Source organism: Daucus carota, chromosome 2 (genome assembly GCF_001625215.2).
Source record: "Daucus carota subsp. sativus chromosome 2, DH1 v3.0, whole genome shotgun sequence".
Classification (NCBI taxonomy): domain Eukaryota; kingdom Viridiplantae; phylum Streptophyta; class Magnoliopsida; order Apiales; family Apiaceae; genus Daucus; species Daucus carota.
In genome coordinates, this window is record NC_030382.2 from 42,344,360 (window position 1) to 42,369,116 (window position 24,757).

The 24,757-nt window shown below is 32.3% G+C and overlaps 1 protein-coding gene across 1 annotated transcript; it reads left to right on the forward strand.

Annotated features, from left to right (window-relative positions):
* The first annotated feature begins 7,718 nt into the window (after positions 1–7,718).
* Positions 7,719–9,496, forward strand: LOC108206960 (transcription factor MYC2). The gene has a single exon (XM_017377414.2). It carries the CDS (start codon positions 7,861–7,863, stop codon positions 9,337–9,339), a length of 1,479 nt encoding a protein of 492 aa, XP_017232903.1. The 5' UTR covers positions 7,719–7,860; the 3' UTR covers positions 9,340–9,496.
* Positions 9,497–24,757: the final 15,261 nt, after the last annotated feature.

The following is a 24,757-nucleotide window of genomic DNA, read 5'->3' on the forward strand; positions in this document are numbered from 1 at the left end:
CATTCTTCTAGACGTAGTATAATTCAGAAAATTACCCTGTAAAAGACATGGAATTATTACAGTACGATAGTAATTATACAAAAGTAAAGATGCATGGAAATTGCTAGGCCTCTGCGACATACTACAAATAAAGTGAAGTATTATTGATAGTACGCAACTTTTGTCACTGTCTTGTTCGTTTTCTTGTAATATTACAGTGTGATCACAGAAAAGTATTGTCACCAGCTAGGGCCATTACGTTAAATACGAATCAAACTTCGAAAATTTATAGCAACGTCTTTTAGGTCAACGACGCATAATGCATATCGAGGGACAAGTGTGTGCTAAGCTTTTTTTCGACGTATGTATCACATTTTTGATTTCTGAATGGTCCAGTACTCTTTAGTTTCAGGAGGAGAAGGGCTTCCAGAAGTCGATCATGAGATTTAACGTACCCAAATTAGCCCTTATTTCTCGGCCGTTTGATGCCAAAAAGTTGTTGGCAGTGAAATCAGTCGTTATCCCAGGGAAATGCACTTATCACAATAGCAAGTCCCTAACAAGTATATATATTATTTATTACAATAACCATACCGTTTACCATCCTGTTATTCGGTGAATGATTTTAAAATAATTTTAACAAATCAGATATCATAATTAAATTTTAGACTAATCATACTTATTATATAACAAAATAATAGTAACTATTAGATTAAACTCATTAAAGAGATGGATGGACATGATCGAATTAGACCTAAATCTGACAATATATTTTCAAGAAGGAAACTCGGAAAATTTATAATTCTTCTCCCAACTCCTTCTCTCGCTCCCCAATCATCAAATATATTATAAATATATTTATGCATAGGCGTTGTATAAATTATTAAAAATAATATAATTTTGTATGTATTTTTAATATTATCTTTTTAATATTTATTATTCATATTGTAACATGATTTATTAGCAATAATTCTATGTTTATTTTTAAATTATATGATAACTAAATGTTGATTCATATCAAGTAATTAATTAATTAAGTTTAAAATATATTGTTTGATTTTAAAAAAAAGTTTAAAATATATTATAATATATATTAATTAATTTAAAAATATTTAATATTTTTTACAAATTGTTGCAAGGTTCTTTGTTCCCGTTCGAACGTGAATCGAAAAATAAACTAATACTCTCTTCGTCCCCTTTTAGTTGTCCCTGAGTGTTATATTAATATCAAGATCAATACAAGAATCATAATTGTGTCTTATTATCAAAATAATAATATATTTGAACAAGTATCGGAGAGAAAGGAAAAGATAAGAGTATAGACATATGTTAAAAATGAATAAAAATTAATTTTTTATCGGTGAAAATAATTTAAAATTTTACAATATTATCTTAAAGATACATAATAGATGAGCACTTTTTCTTTCAAATCCTTCAAATTCTGGTTTGGAACATTGGAGGAGACAGCTAATTAGTTATCACCAAAGCGGACATTACCACACACCTTTTTGAGTTATTGTTTCTTGGTTTCATATTTAAATAAAGAAATTCTAGAAGGAGACCCTACGTTTGAGATCGTGAGAGAATGATTGGGTTTTTATGATTGAGCTTTGACTGATACATCTCTCTCTGTTATTCGATAATCATCCGGCTCCACCTATTCAAACGTGGGCGCTTAAGTTCGATCACTAAAGTCCTGAATTATCCTGTTTACTCGTGTAGAGTGTATATACGAATGTGATCACACACATAGCATACCTAGATACAGGAATCAGAAAGTTTTAAATATACGTGATGTCAAAATAAAAGAGAATTGATAATTAACGTATATATCTTTAACATTTTTATACATCTTATAGAATAATCTCTACTTGATTGTCAGATGTAATTTTTGAAGTTCTTGAATACGCAAGTATTTGAATTCTAGAATGGACTTTAGACAAAATAGGTCCTATTTAATTTACAACCCCTAAACGAGTAAAAGGTCTAAATATCATAATTTATGATTGAAATGTCCTAAATATGATATAACGTTAAATTTATATTATATAGACTTTCAATGCTAGATTACATAACATTAATTTATAATATTACATCGTCTAATATCAAGATTTATAAGAATAAAACACTATGTATTTAAGGGTATTTTCTTAGGTGATATTTATGTCATTATTTTCATTTGATCTTAGTTACTGAAAAACTATTTGAAACATTTTATCTAGTATATAATTGTCTATAACCTGTTTCGTGTAGGCATGGCCTGCATAAACCGCAGAAAAGCTGTGAATATGGTCGGTAAATTGTTCTACTACGCAACAAGCGGGGAATGGCCTAGTACTGCAACTGGGATCTAGAGTATAAATACGTGTTTATCTTAAAAATTGAAGATTAAAACATCGTTACCATATCTTGCTATATATTTGGATATATGTTCCTCTATCTAAATAATAATACTAAGTATTACTATTAAGAAATTAATATCAATGTATTGAAAACTTAGTATTTAGGAAAAATTTTGAAAAAAAATTCGAGGTACTAGCATGTTTTTACAAGCACCGGTATTGTTTCATTTACATTCGCCATAACTAATTGACACCAAATTAATGGTCGTGCAAAATCCATCAAGTTCCGCTCCCGGTTGTAATCAAACTCTTACAAATTTGTTCACCATCTTCTCTCAAAAATTATGGTGCTATGAAACTGCTTACTACTTATGTTCAATTTTTTTTTCACGAATAATTTGTGATTTGGGTTGAACCCCCTGCACAAACTAAAAACAAGACAGTGATGAACAATTGTTTTAAAAAACTAGTCTGGGCCCGTTTTAATTGGAACTGAAATACAAAATCTGACTGATAACGTGACTAACCTGTGATCTTTTACGAATTCGGCCATGAATTACCATCACATTCCTCTTTTGAAGATTACTCCGCAAAAACCAAATTTTTATTACAACATCCTTAAAAGTAAGAAGCACAGTAAATAATTATTATAATTTTAAGAACACAGTTTTTTAACAAGCGTTTGTTATATAATTATCCGCTGTTTTTTAATATTTAGATTTTTTTTATGTGCATATGAGAGATCATTATTTTATCTGTGATTTAGATATCTGCTCTACAATATTTTTCTTTTCATGATATTTTTTCGTGTATAAATTAATAACAACAATCACTTGTCAGCGATTCTCTCATAAGATTGAAGAGATAAATTGGTAATATTTACAGTAATGCCACGCATGAAAACTGAACCAGCAAGACTAAAAGTCTAAAAGTGAGATTATTTTTTGTATTGCAGCAGAAAATGTCATAATCGTTTCGGCGTGTGACTCTAAAAAGCATGAACCGGTTAACTGTAACATTCCGTCCACTGGAAAAGAAGAAACTGGATAGGGACCGTAACGTGTGGGAGGGGAATAGTGAATCACCCACACGGCATAGCTCACCTTCTAGATAGTCGTGCCCAAAGTCGAAAGCCAAGATACTATAGCAGTCAAGGCCTCTTACTACAGGACAGATTAATTCAAATACAGAGCTGTGGTCCTTTTGCTAAATCACTAACAACAATAATGATCATTGTCCCAACATTAATCACTTCAAATTAAGAACCTAAAGTGCATTCTGCCTGATTAAGTAACATAAAGTTTGCAAGTAAGAGCTAGTAATCCTATATTCCATTTACTTTAGTCTTGGATGTTACCTAGCTGAGAAACATTGATCATACATGTAGGCGTTCTATCAAAACCGAGAGAGAATATTTAATGTTGTTGACATAGAATATATACTTTTATATATATGTACACTGTGGATGGGGAGAAATAGAGATTTTATTCTGTAATTATGAATTGTTTCGTGATTAGCTTGAATATTCCATTAATGCTTGTCACGCATTATGAACTAAAGAGTATGATAGTGTTGATTCGTAACCAGAATTTCCAAGCAGTGTAGAATAAGAAACAGTATAAGTGGTCCGTAAAATAGAATGGTACTCTGCCGCAGTCGTAGCTTTTAACATACAAATCAAAACTAGGAGACGCATAGCTAGAGGTTCGCGGACACACAGCAATCATACAATTTCTCCTTGTCGTTTGCAATAATACACACATATGTATGAATCTCTTGCTTTATTTTCATTCTCGACCCAGCCAGATCTGTTTCGATTTTGAATCAAATCTTACCACTCACGCTCTATAGTGAAGTTATCCCCATGCACTCACATTTTTCGTCATCACCGTGCGTCTAGAAGCAGCATACATGCTAAGCCCTTCATTGATTTGTATTAATGCAGTAATAAAAATCCTCTTCCACTGAGAAAAGTTTAAGTAAATACTCCGCAAGTAATTGTCATTTCTTCAAAATCATAAATCTCGATTTGAACTTAAATTAGCTAGGCATATATTTTACGTTTACTCCCGACTAATTCTAAACAACAGTCAAGTCTTCTTATTACATTTTTCGGTAACTTTGAGTAATGTTTCGGTAATTCTAAATAACAGTAAAAAGTGAACACTCATTTTAAGATTTTAAGTTGTTGGAGTGATATCAACAACGTCTTTTAAGGATTAAAAGTGCGACAACATTATTCACAAGTCACCTCTCTAAAGTCTAAAGTATGAACGTGCATATTGAGATTGTGTTATTGTAAAATTCTATTCCATTGCTTATACAAATTAATCTGTAATTTACGGTAAGCAGGATACCGAATCTTGACTCACTTTTTACATTAAGATACAAACACAAATCGTATGTTCAAAGTCCTATTACTGTTTCCTTTAATATATACTCAGAGCAGGTTAGGTGATGGGCCATCTGTGCTATAATATGCGTCATAGAAATTTGTCAAGAGTCTAGTCCGTGAAGTAGCAGTCAAGGTAAGTAGAGTGCATAATTTTACAGCGTCATAATCACTCCTTAATCTAATTAATTAATTATAGTAATTATATATAATTGCGCCGTCATTGAGATCAGTTACTACTCCTTCTCTTTGACCTATTATTCTCTTGATTTTTTTTCCATATAATTTTAAGAGTTTTGATCATAATTTTAAAATTATTATTATCTAATTCATTTTTATGATAGTATATTAATGTCAAAGTTTTTTAAAAATACATGAAAAAATCCTAGACAACTACGCAACCAAACACCTCAAGGAAAAGCAAAATATATGGGTCTTAATTATCGCTATATAACCTCAAAAGCACGGACTGTGTAATTAATTACTCCCCTGTTGTCAAAAATATAAGACTATAAGAATGAATATCCCTAAAAGTACGAAAAGAATGTTTACTTATCAAAAATTATGTTTTCATTTCATACAATAAAATTACTATTCTAAATTTTAATATATTAATTTGAGATTCCAATTAAGGAGTCCATGAACCAAATACCCTTTGTCTAAGTATCATTTCCATATTGGTTTTCATCTTCATGCAACACACGAATTCTATACTAATGTTAATCGCAGCATTGTGAATTAACAAAGTTCTAGAAACTATTTTGCTTGTGCGCCCACACCTGCTATTTGAATTATCATTCCACTTTCATCATTAAAGTTTTACAAAGTGGAATGACCTGACCAAATTAACCCTACAGTTACGAACACTATGATTTCAGTTCCCCTGCACTGCAAGCCCGTACATGAACTGATCATATGAATATCAACATATTACAAACCGAAATATTACACGGGGGTTAGAATCTATATAATGTTGCTTACAAACTGATGGTTTTTTATATGCTTTCTTGCTTATATTCTTCTCTAGTGTAAGGTCGCGATAGTTCTTAAGTTCGTTATCAACGAATGAACGGTACGCATAATAATTATGTACTGCCGTGTTGCTTTAAATACCAAAAGGGTAAAAAGACAGGTCTAAAACAATGTTAGTTGCAGATTTGAGTGGAAAGTGGTTTTTTAAAGAGTTAAATATAGAGTGTCAGAAATCAGAATTGATGTACAAAGCGTGCAGAAAATGAGCATGTTAAAAGTTAAATTAAAGAAGAAACATGTCTTAAAAATTCAAGTCATGGTAGCAGTTATAAGCTTCGTATATCAACCCACTCCCATCACATGAAAAACAAATTCTGATACCTGATATATGCACTAGTAAATTATTTTATTTACAAAAGATATATATTTAAAATGATGAGAAAGACAGTTATTAGTATATGTACTTTGTATTGGTGTTTAATTAATCAATTCCCGCGTTAAGAGATATCAGGATAAAAGTGATTGTTTTATCAGATCTCTTTGTTTTTGTTGTTTATCACGGGTCAATCATTTTAGAGAATTTCATGACGTGCACTCTGATTTAAAAAAAAGAATCATGCATTTAGATATTATTTACTTATATATATCATGCAATACTTTGTCTTGTACTAAGCTGAAGATATATACATAAAAACAACTTCCGTACCCTTTCACAATAAGGTGTCGATATGCGTAAATTTTATCCTCTCAATCTGCTTATATTTTATCCTTCCAAACACTATTCTAAGCGAGATATAGTGGGTAGGGTTGATTTATAATATTATAAATAAACTGCTAGAGAAATGTTTACAAGGGTTTGAGATAAGATTGTTAAGTAATACATTAGTGTAAACAAGAAGAATATCTTTCTATAAATACTAACGAAACATACCGATCAGTTGAGCATTATATATCGACTTCCCTGGGCTTGAATAACAAGTGATAAACACTTATATATATTTTCCAATCACAAACCCTTAATCTCAGATTATCTAGACTTTGCAAATCAAGTTACTGATAAACAAATTCCAATGACAATTGATGCCGTAATCTCCCCAATCATATTGATATGCTGGAAACGGTACAATCCGATCAGGTTCGAAATTGACAAGTCTACAATGGTATAGCTTGGAAACAAATGCTTCAAGTTCAATTTGTTAAAGGAAACCATACACATACATATTTAGGAAAATAAAATCAACAGCGTTCATACATAATTAGCCAGCAGAATATTACCAGGTACTCCTATCCTACAAGGCTGCAACATTACATTAATCTGTGTATTGAGTGCTTCTGTTACCTAATCATAGTAATTAATTACACTGAATTCTAGTAACTTATGGGAATACATACTGCTTGTCTAGCTAGCTATGAAACAACTATGCCCTGAGCAAAAGCCAAAGTCCAATAACAAATTAGTGAAAAGGTCATGGAATAACATAGTGAGTTCTTCTCTGTCGTCCCGGGTTCCATGTTCGAGGTTCTCGCTTAGTCGAAAATTATTAAATGAAATGATAACTACTTTATATATTACCTTAAAAGTTATACACCAAAGCAAAAATATACGAGGTAAAAGAAAAAAAAAAGAGAGATTTAGAATAATTAATAATTAATGATATGAATGAGAGCTCTGGTCAACATACGTGAACCCTCAAGTGGAACCCTCCACATCCGTTTTAACTTAGATGTTGTCGTGTGTGATGCTCTCGCCCGGACCCCATGCTATTTTGTTGCGCGCGCCCAACGCTTGTGTAAGGCGTACCTCAAACACTCATGCACTATCTAAATACAGTACATTCTACACACATTAGTAGTGCTAGTTACTTGCTAGGTAGTAAAATGTTATAGACATTTTATGCTACAATCTTTTAAACATTTTTTAATTTTTTTTATTTTCTAGAAGTTTCCGCTGGCCCACAATATCAGTATTTTTATAATTATTTGCTAATTTGTAGTTAAGTCGACATTCTCATCTTATAAATACAGCCGCTCATTGGCCTGAAAAATAGAGACAACAAGAGCACCGAGTATCATTGCTTTACTTCTCTCTTTGAGACTCTCTCTATTCTCTATACCTAGCTCTTTCTTTTCCTTTGAGTTTTTGGTAAAAGATACAAATAACCCTAGCTACTTGATATGGAAGACCTCATCTCTTCTTCCTCATCGTCTTCGTTTCTTTGTCACGGCGGAGCATCTCCAACCATCCAACAACGACTTCAATTCATCATGCAGAGCCGCCCTGAGTGGTGGATGTACTACATCTTTTGGCAAACTTCGAAAGATAATTCCACTGATCGCCTTGTTCTTTCGTGGGGCGATGGTCACTTCCGAGGCAATAAAGATTTTATGCTCAAGGCTGCCAACAGCAATATTGGACTTGGACCGCAAGATCAGCCACAGCAGCCGCATCCTAAATTTGGGTTCGAGTTGGAGAGGAGGAAAGTTGCTAAGGGGATTCAATCACTCTTTACTGATAGCCTGCCAGGCATCGACGGTGTTGTTGAAGCTGATTTCCCTGATTCTGAGTGGTTCTTTATGGTATCGGTGACTAGATCGTTTGCTGCTGGAGAAGATAATACTGTTGGCCAGGCTTACAGTTCGGGTTCCTACGTTTGGTTGGCTGGTGATCACGAGCTTCAGTTTCAGAACTGCGATCGTGCTAAAGAAGCTTATCTTCATGGAATTAAAACACTTGTTTGTATTTCAACTCCATATGGTATTATCGAGTTGGGTTCATCCTATGTGATAAAGGAAGACTGGGGTCTAATTCACTTGGCCAAGTCTCTATGTAGCCCTGATAACAACGGTACTAATAATATGCCTATAAGCAACATGAGTAGCCCTGGTGCAATTGCTTACGCTCCTCCTCAGAATAGTACTCGAAGTCTTTCCTTTTTTGATATTAACGCTGTTTCGGGAGACGAGGAAGGGAACGTAAAGCCCGAAAAGAAACTTACGAAAGGTGGAAGATCATCTTCCGATTCTGGGAATTCTGATTTTGAGAGCACTCTTGCTCCGGATTCTAGTATGACAACAAGGATGAAGAAGAGAGGAAGGAATGGAGCAATGTCCGGACGAGACTTAGCACAGAACCATGTAGAGGCTGAGAGGCTCCGTAGGGAGAAGCTGAATCACCGATTCTACGCTCTCCGAAGCGTGGTTCCCAATGTGTCAAGAATGGACAAGGCGTCTTTACTTGCGGATGCAGTCACATACATCAACGAACTAAAATCAAAAGTGGAAGATTTGGACGGAAAGCTACGTCAAGAGATGAAGAAGTCGAAATGTATCACGGATGTACTGTATGATACTCAGAGCACATGTACCAACGTATATCACACTGCTAGGTCATCCGTGACTTATGGACCTGTGAACATGGAAGTGGATGTCAAAATTCTAGGGTCACAAGCGATGATACGCGTACAAAGTCCCGACGTGAATTATCCGGCTGCAAGACTGATGGATGCGCTTCGATTGCTAGAGTTCCGAATTCATCATGCAAGTGTATCAAGCGTCAAGGAAATCATGCTTCAAGATGTTGTAATAAAGGTTCCTGATGGACTGACAAGCGAGGACGCCCTCAAAACCATGTTGCTAAGCACACTGCAGATGTGATCCATCAAGAGTGCTGTTCTTTTGCTTATGTATCGTAGTCGCGTAGTGATTAACGTGTGTTGTAATATCGATCAACTACTTTATCGTAGTGGACCTAATTCTCCTTATGGAACTAGTTACAGAATTCTTCGACTTTATCCAACAAAATTTTGTTTGATATCTTCTTTCTGATTCTTTGTCCACCATTTTCACTCGACAGAAAGATCATTGATGTCATTCAATGAATAATGACTACTTATGATTCGCGAGTAAGGATTAAAACATATGGAACATGGGATTATATGTGTGCAATGTGCATAACAAAATTATAAAGAACAAAGAGGGTGAGAAGAGGCAGACGACGGAACTGCATGTCGTAAGTTCCGGTAGTTTGGATCGTTTCAAAAGCTTGTATGCATCGCTTGGTTTATCAATTAAAAAGAATACGTCCCCGATACGGGATTTGTGTACGTATAATCGCCCGGAAAGAATGATAAGTGCCGTAGATGCTAATTACTATAAAAACTTAGTTGAGGTTCTAATCCTCTCTAATGGAACTTTGAGATGTTCATACTTTACTTCTGTCGTAACATAAGTATCGACGGAATATTTCATCCCCAGATCAAAATTGCTAAACTGAAATTCAGGACCCACAACGTATATATACGGACTTTTTCTTCGTAAATGTGTCAACTTACGACGAACACTACGTCGTAAGTCTAATTAGTATTTTAGTGAAATTACGGGTCTCACCAGACCTACTAGACCTAACTTATGACGCATTGGTCATTGTGACATTTTTTGGAATTTTCTGCTTGACCAAAATGACGGAAATTGTCCGTCGTAACTTACAACGGGCACGTGTCTTAATTTTCGTCGTAAAAATCCTGTTCTGTTGTATTGTATAGCTCAAAAATTTAATTTAATTTAATATTTAATGTATTTAAGGACCGGTCTGACCTCCATTGACATGTACATCTTCCCTGCAACGTTCTTTAATTTTTATTTCGTCCGCATACAATATTCTCTTATATCCTCAATTTACCGAAAGAAAAAGGAAAAATAAATTTAGTAAGAGCAGCTTTAGAGGAGCATGGCCTTGCATGGGACCAGGGATGTGAGTTGGAGGGAGCACGTCCTTCGGTTTTCAATGAGTACAGGAAAAGAAGAAAGAAAGTTGTCTAGAGAGGTTACGTGTAAGATACAGTGTTTACCCTTTATCCATCGATACACAATATTTTATTCTATGGATATGAAAAAATATTCTGTACAGAGAAAATGATAATGAAATTATTGAAAAGCAAAGAAAGCCCTCCAGAAGAACCATACTTGGAAAAAATCACAGTTGGATTATTAGGTCAAGCGTGAAATGGATAAATTACAACTTTAATTTTCAGACTGGTTTAAAAGTGTGTATTATTATTAGCTTCGGCAAAGACACGTCGATACAATAAAGCCCAAAGTAATGGCTTTAATTTATTTCGCCGAGGATTAGTTCAGGGAAATTCTTGTAACTATAGAGTAGTACTGCTGGTCGGTCGTCTACAGGTTACTTTCGTCTTTTGTTCTTTGGAACTGCTTTTCGTTTTGATTCTCTCTTTATCCGCTATAACATGAAGTTTTTGTTTGACGAATTTTGAATATTGAATTGTACTTTGTGTTCCGTAATTGCTTTATAAGGAAAAATAAGAATATGAGACAAAGTATAAAACTAATCTAACAATTTGTTCTCCCTTCGGATTATCTTAATTATCGAGCACTATTCCTTCTTGACTACTCCCTCTGTCCCATTTAATTTTATACGTTTCTTTTTAACTGCTCGACACGTATTTCAATACTCTTATAAAATATAGTTCCGTAATTTATTTTCGAGATTTTTTTTCTGTATAAAAATATATAACATCCAAACTTTAATTCAGAAAAGAAAAATTTAAAAAATAGATTGCACAACTACACTTTGTAGAAGCATTAAAGTCCGTGTCGCGTCCCCGTCCCCCAATGTATACTACTCACCGGAACGGAGGCTTGAAAAAATTATCGAGCACTGATGCAATAGAGATACAAGATTCTATAGTTAATATAACTCTAGAACTGAAGCCGCTCATAATTGACAACTTATTATGTACACGCAATAGTAATAAATATATATAACGAGTTAAATACGAGGGTTTTGCTGTTTTAAATACGAATTAATTGTGAGAAAATGTTGTGCATACATATGCTACATCACATGTTATAATAAAGATTGATCTAGAGAAACTAAGAAAAGACCACTTTATCAGTCTGAGAATATTGGAAGAAACATAATTTTTTGGGCTGAACATGACATGAATCAATGACAAAGCCAAAATCAAATGCTTTTGATTTTGCAGAAGCAGCAGTTGTCCAGGGACTGTGTTACAAAATACATACACATAGGGCCGACTAGTGCTTGCTGCTCTTCGACACAGAGTCTCGTCTTTTTATTTTGGAATTACGTTTTTATCTGATTCTCTTTACCATTATAATGCGGAGACGAAGTACAGCTTTGCCAGATCTAGAGTATGCATATATTTTTAAAATGATATTTGTTGGTTATTTGAGCGTCAGTGCGTGCATGGACAAAATAGTTATCTGTTCATGTAAGTTGATGAGTAGCTTCCAGAGTGTCGAAAATCGAAATGTATGGGTTCTAGTAAGCACGTGAAATATCATAACGGTACTCGATCTTATTCAGCCTTTGCATTCATGGTTGAGCCATTGACCTAGTATAATACCAAAAGTGTGTATATATTCTCCATTTAGGTATTTAGCAATATTCAGGCTTTATATTGTTGCGTTTTCTTAAAAAATAGTATTAGGTGCACAAAAATATTATGTACAGAAATTTGTAAATAATGACGTGACAATTGATGGGGTGGGATGATAGGTTTTAATTGAGGTTGTTGATATAAATAGAAGGAGCTCATTCTAATTAAAATTCATCATATATTATTATATATAACATTTTATATATATTTATGTGCATCAAACATTTTCATTTCTTAAATGATACTCTCTCCGTCCCAATTTATGTGAACGGGTTTGACTTTCACGGAGATTAAGAAAAAGGTAGTAAATGTAGTTGAAAAGTGGGTAAAGTGGTGGGACCCATCAATATTTAATAATAGATTTGAGATAGTGGAGGAAAGTAGTGGGCGTAATAATGTTTATTTAATAAAAAGAGAGTATAAAATATAGAGGTAGTGGGTGTAATAGTGAAAAGTAGTGTTCAAAAATAGTAACTAATGTAGGTTCATTGTTTTTGGGACGTCCCAAAAAGGAAACGAGGTTATATAAAATGGGACGGAGGGAGTAGTTGGAAGTCTTGCTGCCTCACGTACGGTTTACATCCCATCGAAGGTGGTAAAATCGATTTAAAATCAATTGTAAATGAGTTGAATTAAGTTGTTTACAAATTCGATTTCTGAAAGTCAGTTTTGTATTAAATACAATATAGTCTTCACTCCGATCTACTTTTTATGTCTCTAAAATATAAGAATTATTTGTTCTAAAATATTTGTCAGTTTCTATTTTCAAAACAATGTTCTCGATGATTTTTCTTAAAATGTTCTTGAAATATAATTTCTAATGTTAACTAGTATACATATATTCACACCAATAATTTAATTTAGTCAATTATTACAGATAAGCAAAAAAATTTAATATTCAACTATCTTTTTCTACAATACATCATTTTTTCAAAAAAATCACACGTAAATTGAGATGCTGGGAATATTACGTCAAGCCTCGGGTACATGGATGAAATCGAACGGTCATGGTAGTGACTTTCGGGAAACAGAGCATCTGTATACTACGCTTTTGACAAACGGTGATAATGTAAAAAACGTCCGACAATAAACGATGATCATTTTCTTTAATATAAATATGTAATCATGATCATTTCAGCTAATTAACCCGTCCCATATAGAGTTCAACAACGGATGCAATATCCACATGAGCTAACTCAGACCGGTTCAGATGTGAATTCCTTGATAACTTACATGTATACACACAATGACACAAACGCAAGTGGTGAACTAGAAATTATTTTAAAAAATATAAATAAACATCACTCTTATTCTTATATATCTATACGCACCTCGAAGATCTATATGACTCATCTGAGATCTAGTTTCGTTCTCGAATGATTCTATCATAGATCTAATAAAGTCTCGTCTAAATTCACAACAAAACCTCACTCTAAAATCTCACTAGACTTCATCCTGGCTGCGCTTACCCCTGCCCAAGCCACAGCAAAACCGAAAATCATGTTTCACAACATGGCTGAATTTTAATTAGTTCTATTTGAATAATTTCAAATTAGATCCACCCACGTGTGTGTATATAATTTAATAACAATTAAGTAGTTAGTTATCGACCAAATTAGACTATTAAGTATTTCTAAAATCTATCCTATAATTAAAATAATCCAAAAGACAAAAATTCATTAGAATTATATTTTATATTTATGTGATATCTAAGTCTTTAATTTTGCTAAAAATGATTTATCGAATATACACTATCGTGTCTAGAACCTATATATTCGACATCACTTCCTTGATCAACCGATATATATAATCATAAACTCTTTGGACACAAGGATTTATGGTTTCAAGGAATATTCATGGTTTCATAGATCGCATCTTAATCTCGTAACTGAATACTTAAATTATATTCATTATATTATATCATCATATACTAGAATTATAAACGCTCACTCAATTCATTAGAATTCCTATCTATTATACAGTTAAAAGTGTGTTCCAAGTAAAAAAAAAAGAAAGAAAGTTAAAAGTGTGTTCTCCCTTAATTATGTTAACTATCAACAGAAAATTAGCAGAAGTAAGAAAAATAAGATAACTATACAGTATTATATATTATATATATAAGAATAATTAGTATTTCGCACCCGTTAACTTTGGTCGTTTTTGAATTATAACAATGTATATCCTTTTTTAGCTTATGAATTTTATTCAGATTGCACCCGTCTGATTAATATCCGTCAAAAACTAATATCAACTTTTATTGTTTTTTCAATTTGGTCTCTTATTTTTATATATCGGCAAAATGCATCCTTAAATAAAAAAAATTAAGCATTCTTACAATCTTTTAACCAATTCCCGTCAAATATTAACATTTAACATAAAATGACATGGGTAAAATTGAAATTGTGATTAGGTTGAATTTTTTCATACATTTATTTATAGAATTATTAAACATAATCTCTCTCAAGTTCTTCATGTCCCTCGATTTCATCCCTCATGAGCCGATGGAATCAGTGACGAAATTTGGCTGCTACTCCAAATCCATATCCTTCCACCCTTCAGTTCACATCTCTCTCATCAATAAATCTCAATCATTTTTCTCATGGTCTCGATTCTGCCTACCACAATACTGGAGTCCATCGCTGTGTTGAGATATTACCAAAGCAAACACTTCACTCTTCATCTCTTTCTTTATAGGTCACACCTGTCATTCATTCTGGAATGATTTGGACGTGAATTGATAGGAGCTTTTAAACTAAGTTGTAGTCGGCCGAACTGCCGAAGGGATAGAGTTTACTTATTCAGGACCATATGATTAGAGAATTTGAGTAGATGGACATGTAATTATTTGGGAAGCGATAGATCAGCATGTTAGTAAAAGTTTATTGATTAATTAAGGTCGAGAATTTAAGAGCATGTCTAATGATTCTATCGGCGGTTTATTAATAAAGAGGCAATATTTTGGTTGTCTGATGGACAACTTAACTGAGAAGTGTAATGCCGATATATATTATTTTTATTATTTAATAGTGTCACATTTGATATGAATGTTTAATTTTAGAAAACGAAAAGAAGAAGATAATAAATTGAAAAATAATTTAAAATGCCAGGTGATAAGCCAACAGAATAAGCGAACCAGTAACGACTAAAAATGTGGTATTATGTACCCCTCTCTGTACCTAACCAATTATACAGAAATATCAGGGCAATAATAGCAAGGGAGAATAACAACATTCTTCTAGACGTAGTATAATTCAGAAAATTACCATGTAAAAGATGCCATTATTAATACAGTACGATAGTAATTATACAAAAGTAAAGATGCATGGGAAATTGCCAGGCCTCTGCGACATACTATAAATAAAGTGAAGTATTATTGATAGTACGCAACTTTTGTCACTGTCTTGTTCGTTTTCTTGTAATATTACAGTGTGATCACAGAAAAGTATTGTCACCAGCTAGGGCCATTACGTTAAATACGAATCATACTTGAAAATTTATAGCAACGTCTTTTAGGTCAACGACACATAATATGCGTATCGAGGGACATGTGTGTGCTAAGCTTTTTTTTGACGTATGTAGCACATTTCTGATTCCTGCATGGTCCAGTACTCTTTAGTTTCAGGAGGAGAAGGGCTTCCAGAAGTCGATCATGAGATTTAACCTACCCAAATAGCCCTTATTTCTCGGCCGTTTGATGGCAAAAAGTTTTTGGCAGTGAAATCAATCGTTATCCAAGGAAATGCACTCAGAGCAAGTCCAAGAGTGTCCTAGTTCAAGTCCCAAATATAATATAAAATATCATGTCCTAGTAATTTAGGACATACTTTAGTAATTTGAACTCCAACAATTTGCCTTATTCTCACAATATGTCTAATATTTTATTATTAAAGACTCTCTTTCATCATTAAAACATAATATAAAAGTAGAGAGAGAAAGAGAGTGTTGATGAGAATTTATAATAAAATATAGAATATGGCAAGGAGAGATGTGCCCCAAAATAAGGCTTGGGGAGGTTGTCCTAGTGATATAGGGCATCACTAGGACATTGTTGGATCAAGTTTTTTCATCAATTGCCCTAAATTATAACTTAGGACATGACATGAGATAGGGCATCTCTTGGACTTTGCTCTAAGTCGAGATTACAAGTACAACAATGTCAGAAAATATATTTTTATGATAATATTTGAGTTTACAATACAGTCCAATTAATCAATAAATCTTTTGTAAACTAAGTTTAACCAATCAGATATCATAGTTGTCATATTTATTTTATAACAAAATAATAATGATTATTAACACTTTGAGGGATGGATCACGTGATCCGACCCATCTTTACGACATTGCTTTATTCAATACCAAAAACTGAATTGAAAATTCCTCCCCTGCTCCCGGTCTCATTCCCCAATCTTCAAAAATACTATAAAAACATTTATACATATATATTATTTTTTTTGCAACACTATACATATATATTATATAAATTATTAAAAATAATACACCCGCCGTTTTTATATTCTTTTCGCATTTGATATGTTAGAATTGTTCATAACATTTGACGAAATACTAATTTACGTCTAATCTATAAGACCAAATATAATCATGAGTGATCTTGTAGGTATCGTATTCATAATTACTTTAATACGGTGAAAATTTTATATTTAATAATAAAACGAAACTAAAGATATTAACGATCTTTGGCAAACATGATAAAACAAATAGGAAAACTATTATGAGACGGAAGGAGTATAATTTGTATAAACTTTTAATATTATTTTTAAATTTTGTTATTCCATACTGTCACATGATTTATTAGCAATAAGTATATATTTAATTTTTAATCATACTATAACTAAAAATTGATTCATATCGAGTATTTTAATTTTGAAAAACATTAAAATATATTTTAATTATAAATTATATAAAAATATATTAATCAATTTTAAAATATTTAATTTTTTTTCACAAATCCTTATAAGATCGATTTTTTGTTCTCCGTTCCACGGAAATAAAAACGAAGCAGACATTAAACACACATCTTTTGAGTCATTGACGCTTATGAGGCCGTTTGAGTTAGCTTAAAAGTGGTGACTTCTTGAGGGAGTGGAGTAAAAATGAAAAGTAATTAACTTAATAAAGTGTTTGAAAAAGAGGTAAAAATTTTGTGAGAGAAGCTAACTTTCTAAACTTTTTAAAAGTGCTTATAGTTATTTACACAAATGAGTTAAGAAAAATAAAAGTCATAAAGATGTAACTTCCCTAAATAAACAGGCCCATTGTTTCTAGTTTTCGTATTTAAATAGACTTCTAGAAGGAAACCCTAAGTTTGAGATCGTGAGAGAATGATTGGGTTATGTTATGATTGAGCTTTGACTGCTATATCTCTATGTTAGTATTCGATAATCATCTGGCTCCACCTCTTCAAACGTGGGCGCCGGCTCCACCTATTCAAACGTGGGCGCTTAAGTTCGATCACTAAAGTCCTCAATTATGCTGTTTACTCATGTAGAGTGTACATACCAATGTGATCACGCACACAGAACATACCTAGGTACAGGAATCAGAAAGTTTTAAATATATGTGGGTTCAAAATAAAAGAGATTTAATAATTAACGTATATCATTAACATTTTATATATCTTAAACACTAATTATAGTAATATTGTTCGTGCTTCGCACACATGTTTGTATTTTTTATATTTTATAATTGATTATAATAAGTTTTTAATTATAACACACTTATAGTATAAATTCATAGACTAATATAATATAATTGAAAGTTCAGAGTTAGTCACTTTGACCTACGTTCTAATATCAAAAATTTATCAAACACATGTTATAAAGAAAATTGTAATTTGACTAAAAGATCATTTACGGGATACTAAGCACATGTTACAATTGATTGAAAAGTTAGTCGGACTGTAACGCGCTCGAGATTAATTTATTAAACCAAAATAAATGTCAGATGCTTCAAACGATTCGAGCATTAATCTTCAAACTTGAAACCAAGAAATAAAGTAAAGTGCATGTAAATATAGAACAGTTGTTTCTATATGTTGGGAAAAAATGAAAAAAAGGGATAATCAGTATACTAAATATCGTAATTTAAAATTGAAAACTCCAAATAATACATTCTAAAAATATATTTTGGATAGTACATCAATATACCGCTTATAATATTGTGTGTCATAATATACAACAATAAAAAGCTGCACGACATAGGGTTTTAAGAATATCTTATATGGGTTGCTGATACTATATATGCAATATGTTACATCATCTAGTATTAGGGTTTAAAATAATAAAACCGTGTATGGATTTAGCGTTTGAAATGTGTTCTTAGATGATAATTAGGTCATTTTTTTTTTCCATTAATTTACTTTACCGTGATTGATCTTAGAGCGAGTCCAATAGATTTCCTAAATAAGCTCCTAAACTCATATATATTTAGATAATGCATCAAAAAATAGGTGCTCTAACACTATCCTATGGTTACCTAAATCATTAGCACCTTCTCAAATTTCTTAGACATTATCTTTTTTAGATAACTACTAGTCATTACTTATTTAATATTTTTTTAGATAACTACTAGTCATTACTTATTTAATATTTATGAATAGAAAATTCAATTCCCTCCTAATTTCTTCCTTTTCTCCCTTCTCTCTCTCAAATATATTATTAAAATAATAATAGGAGAACAAATATAAAGATTGTTATTGTAGTTTGACACTAAAAACAGATTACTTTTGGAACTCATTAGAATTTATTATTTTATATTATTAATAGGTAATGCGATAGGTAATTTATTGGAATTGCTTTTAGCTGCTAAATAACTATTTTAAACTTTTTATCTAGTATAGTCTATAACCTAATGTTTCATGTAGGCATGGCCTGCATAAACTGCAGAAAGGCTGTGAATATGGTCGGTAAATTGTTGTACTTCAGAACAAGTGGGGAATGGCTCTTGCAACCGGGTACAATCGTGGGAGGTTAAATGATGTTTTGGTCACTTAACTGGTCGGAAATTTATAATTAGATTATTCAACTCAAAAGCTTTTCAAATCAAATCATTATACACATAAAAATTTTCATTCAAGTCATTGTCCATTACACTCCGTTAAAAATTTGACGGAAAGCTGACTAAGCTTGGTGGATTTATTTGAGCCAGACCACCAAGTTTACTCAGCTTTCCGTCAAATTTTTAACTGAGTGTAACGGTTGGTGTTCTTAATGAAATTTTTTTAGAGTATAATTATGTGACTGAATTTTTTTTGAATTTGATGACTCAATTTCAAGCTTTTGGTTAGTCGAGTGACGAAAATGTCTTTTAATCCTAAATACGTGCTTACCGGGCAAATTGAAGATTAAAGCATCGTGGCCATATCTTGCTATATAGTTGGATACATTAATTTTTAATGTTTTAGAAGCAACTATTGTTATTCCATTTAAATTCGTGACAACTAATTGAGAACAAATTAATGGTCGTGCAAAATCCATCAAATCTGCTCCGGATTGTTATCAAACTCTCTTCTCTCAAAAATTATGTTTATCCACAGATTTAGACACGTACTCACTCTAAAAGCATCAACCGGTTAACTGTAACATTCCGTCCACTGGAAAAGGAGAAACTGGATAGGGACCGTAACGTGTGGGAGGGGAATAGTGAATCACCCACACGGCATAGCTCACCTTCTAGATAGTCGTGCACAAAGTCGAAAGCCTAGATACTATAACAGTCAATGCCCTCCAACTACAGGACAGATTAATTCAAATACAGAGCTGTGGTCCTTTTGCTAAATCACTAACAACAATCATGATCGTTGTCTCAAAACATTAATCACGTCAAATCTACCTGATTAAGCGATGCTCGTCACGCATTATGAATTCCTCCCTGATCGCAGTCAATTATATATGTTTTTTTTTCATTTTAAAACTCTTATAAAATATATTTCTACAACTTATTTTTAAGATTTTCTTTTTTTTATAAAAATATAAATGTTATATTTTATACGGGAAAGGAAAATCTTAATAACAAATTGCAGAACTATGTTTTATTGAAGTATAAAATCCGTGCCGCGCCCCCGTCTTTTAATGTATATTATTGACTGAGACGGAGGGAATACTACTAAGAGGTCGTTGGGTTGGAGTAGTGGTATCATGTTGGAATAAGGAATCGGGTTAAGTTGATATAGGTTTGAGGTATCATATCTGATATCATGTGTTTGGTTGAGTCCTGGAATCAATATATACAACTTTAATAAAAAAAAATAAGTTATTAATATATATTCCCTCCGTCCCATAATACTTTTCTCACTTTCCTTTTAAGGTAATTCAAAATACTTTTCTCCTTTCTATTTTGGGTCACTAAATATATACATACATCTGATTAACTTTACACGGCTATGAAAAAAAAGGAACCTACCATCACTCACACCTACCCGTTAATCTGTGCATAACTAATCTTGATCTCTGATTGGTGGCTTAAATTTGGTCTTAAATTCTAATTGGTTGGCAGCAGAGTGGTGGATTATACAAATGTTTTAGCTGAAGTTGGCCTCTCTGTTAGCAATCTGTAATTAATGACTGATAGTAGAAGTCAATGATCTCAGTGCAAAGTTACTCACGCTATGATTATCATTAAAACCTGTGCCATTCAGGTAATGAGAAAAGTATAAAGGATCAGAGGGAGTATTAATTAAAAATATTACTAATAAAAATTATTATTGTCATATATTTTTCCATCATTGATTTAATTTTGTATCAAACATTAATATTTCATCACTTAAATTGAGACAAAAAAATAAAAAAATAATGCATCTCATACCTCACTCTCATACCTACCTTCCCAGTTAGGTATCAAAAATCCATATCTTGGGGGTTTAAGATATGAGTTTTAGATTTTGTTTTTTCCAATCAAACATCAAGTATGGGTTTGGAATGGACACTAACCAATCGACCCCTAAAGAGTATGATAGTGTTGGTTCCTAACCAGAATCGCCAAGCAGTGTAGAATAAGAAACAGTCCAAGTGGTCCGGAAAATAGATGGGTACTATGGCGCAGTCCTAGCTTTTTAACATACAAATCAAAAACAAGGAGACACATTGCAAGAGGGCCGCGCACACATAGCTAGTAGTAATAATATAATTTCTGCTTGTCGTTTTCAATAATACACACAAATGTATGAATCTCTTGCTTTATGTTCTTTCCGGACCCAGCATCTGTCTAGAAGCAGCACACATGCTAAGCCCTTCACTGATTTGTCATTTTGTATTAATGCGGTAATAAAAATCCTCTTACACTGAGAAAAGTTTAAGTAAATACATCTGCAAGTAATTGTCATTTCTTTAAAATACAAAATCTCATTTTGCACTTAAAACTAGCTAGGCACATATATTACGTTACTCCCGACTAATTTATCAATACCAGCGAAGTCTTCTTACTGATAATTTAGTAATTATGGGTCATGTTTCATATACATGCTACTCCTGTATGCTGAGTAAAAAGTGAGCACTCATTTTATTATTTTAAATTGTAGAATCTGGACAAATATAGATAATATGAGAATGTTCACTAAAATTATAGACAACAATTGGAGTTGATTTTTTTTCTCAAGTTTAGTTAATAATTTATATTAATTTCATTCATAATGAGATCACATGTATACATAAATTATCTAATTAAAATTAGTTATTTATCTATCTTGTTATTTAATAAAAAATTTGATAGCAAAATTTCGAATACTTAAGATTACTCTTAGAAATCATCTTATTGTCAATATTTTCACCCTAACAGGGATCAATTTCCGATAAATATAGGACCCTACGGACTCCTAGAATCTGGCTACTACGTACAAGAACTGACTGTCCATAAACCAATATCTATCCAAATAGATTTTTCATTTGTTTTGAGTTGTAAACTATGACTGATGGGAAAGATATATCATTATTGTTATAACTTCAAGTCTTCTATCGTATCATTAATCTGAAATTCTTAGGGTCCCGCGCACCTGAAGTCACTCATCGGGGATTAGGGATCGATCATTTAAAGTTGATCCATGAAGAGACTGATGGACTTGAGTATATCAGTATCACTAGTTTGAATATCTAGTAATTCCAATGTCATATTACTAGTTTACAAGCCAACCGAGCATCAGTGATTATTCATCGATGAAAACCCAAAAAAAATATTTTTACTTGTGAATAATATGACGTGGATCACGTAGATTTAATAATAGTTATAATAATCTATATGTATGATAGTTAGATGCATGCATGCATGATTACTTAATTCCAGATATGTTAATTTAACATTCTTGGCTCCATCCAATATATGCTCATTGCAGATGTGCATTATGAACTCGTATCAAATCTTTACGATTCAGATAAAAAATAACCGACACAAGCTTTTTATACTGCGAAATTTACTCATATTTCTTAAGATTATATTAGCTTATGTATATATGTATATACAAGGGATGACAGGTGAAATGAGAAATAAAAGGTATAAGAATGATGATGGTACGAATGAATATCCCAGAAAATGTAAAAAGAATGATTTATTCACAAAAATTTATATTACTACAATGAAATTGCTGACCTAAATATTAATATATTAGTTTGAGATTCAGATTCACGAGTCTCTGAACCAAACATCCTTTGTCTAAGTATCATTTCCATATTGGTTTTTATTTTCATGCAACACACCAATTCTATACTGGTGTTAATCGCAGCATTGTGAATTAACAAAGTTCTAGAAACTATTTTGCTTGCGCGCCCCCACAACTGCTATTTGAATTATCATTCCACTTTCATCATTAAAGTTTTACAAAGTGGAATGACCTGACCAAATTAACCCTACAATTACGAACACTATGAAATTCAGTTCCACTGCAGGGCAAACCCGTACATCAAATGATCATATGAATATCAACATATTAGAAAACCAACTTCTTACACGGGGGTTAGAATCTATATAATGATGCTTACTTACTGATGGTTTTTGTTATGCTTTCTTGCTTATATTCTTCTCTAGTGTAAGGTCGCGTTTGTCTTGAGTTCGTTATCAGGGAATGAGCGGTACGTATAATAATTATGAACTCCCGTGTTGCTTTAAATACCAAAAGGGTAAAAAGACAGGTCTAAAACAATGTTAGTTGCAGATTTGAGTGGAAAGTGGTTTTTTAAAGAGTTAAATATAGAGTGTCAGAAATCAGAATCGATGTATAAAGCGTGCAGAAAATGAGTATGTTAAAAGTTAAATTAAAGAGGAAACATGTCTTAAAAATTCAACTCATGATAGCATGTTTCGAGCTTCGTATATCCATCCACTCCCATCACATGAAATCGAATTTCAGATACCTGAAATATGCGGCAATAAATTTTATGTACAAAAATTATATATGTGAAAGGATGAGAGAGGCACTTATGACTATACGTGATTGTTTGGCATAACTTTAAAAAGATATTTATTTTCTATAAATTAGAACTTAGTTACAAGTGAAAAATAATTTTTATTTTATTTGTGTAGATAACTTTTTGGTGTTTAAAACTTATTGGATATAAAAAATATTAAAATAATAATAAGTTATTTTTTAAAATGGTCCTCAGTCTTTGTATCCACTTAACATTTATGCTCCATATATTATACATAAACTGGTGGAGAAATGTTTACAGGGGTTTCAGACCTAAGATTGCTGAGTAGTATATTAGTGTAAACAAGAAGAATATCTCTTGTTCTAAATACTAGACAAAACATACTGATAAGTTTAGCATTATATCCTGCTGAGTTCCCCAGGCTTGAATAACGAGGTTTACAAACTTGTTTTTGCCAATCACAAACCCGTAATCTTAGATTATTTAGACTTTGCGAATCAAGTTACTGATACACAAATCCCTATGAAAATGATAGGTGCCATAATCTCCCCAATCATATTGATTTGCTGGAAACGGTACAGCCCGCTCAGGTTCGAGATTGACAAGTCATGACTGTACTGTTCTAGCTTCGAAACAAATGCTTCAAGGTTCCATTTGTTAAAAGAAACCATACACACATGCGTAGGAGAATACTTGAATCAACAACATTCATATACATTTAACGAGCAAAATATTACTAGGTACTCCAATCTTTCAAAAGCTTCAATATATTAATCCGTGTTTTCTTTCGGTGCCCCACTTAAATACCTTGCCGTTGTAATTGATTACACTTAATCTCGGTCCCATTTTAACTGATATTTGATTTTTGACACATATATTGAGATATTAAAAAGTATCCCCTCCATCCCATTTTAAGTGTCCTGTTTTGACTTTCAACGATCAATTGACCAATTTTTGACCAAGCATAAAAAACAAATTCGTTATTATGTTAAAAATCTTAAAACTATATTTTATAGTATATTGTATGTACTGTATAATGACATAATTTTTTTTACTTTTAAAAATTATATTATATGTGTTAATCTCAGTCAAAATTTGATCAATTTGACAATTCAAAAGTCAAACAGGACAATTAAAATGGGATGGAAGGAGTAATATCTAACACAATAAAAAAATTTCAGTTCTTATATCAAATAAAAGTTTAGTATTTAAATTTTTATTTGATATAAATTTTATAAAAAATAATTATGTTGAGATGTGATTTTTTTAACACGAGCAATG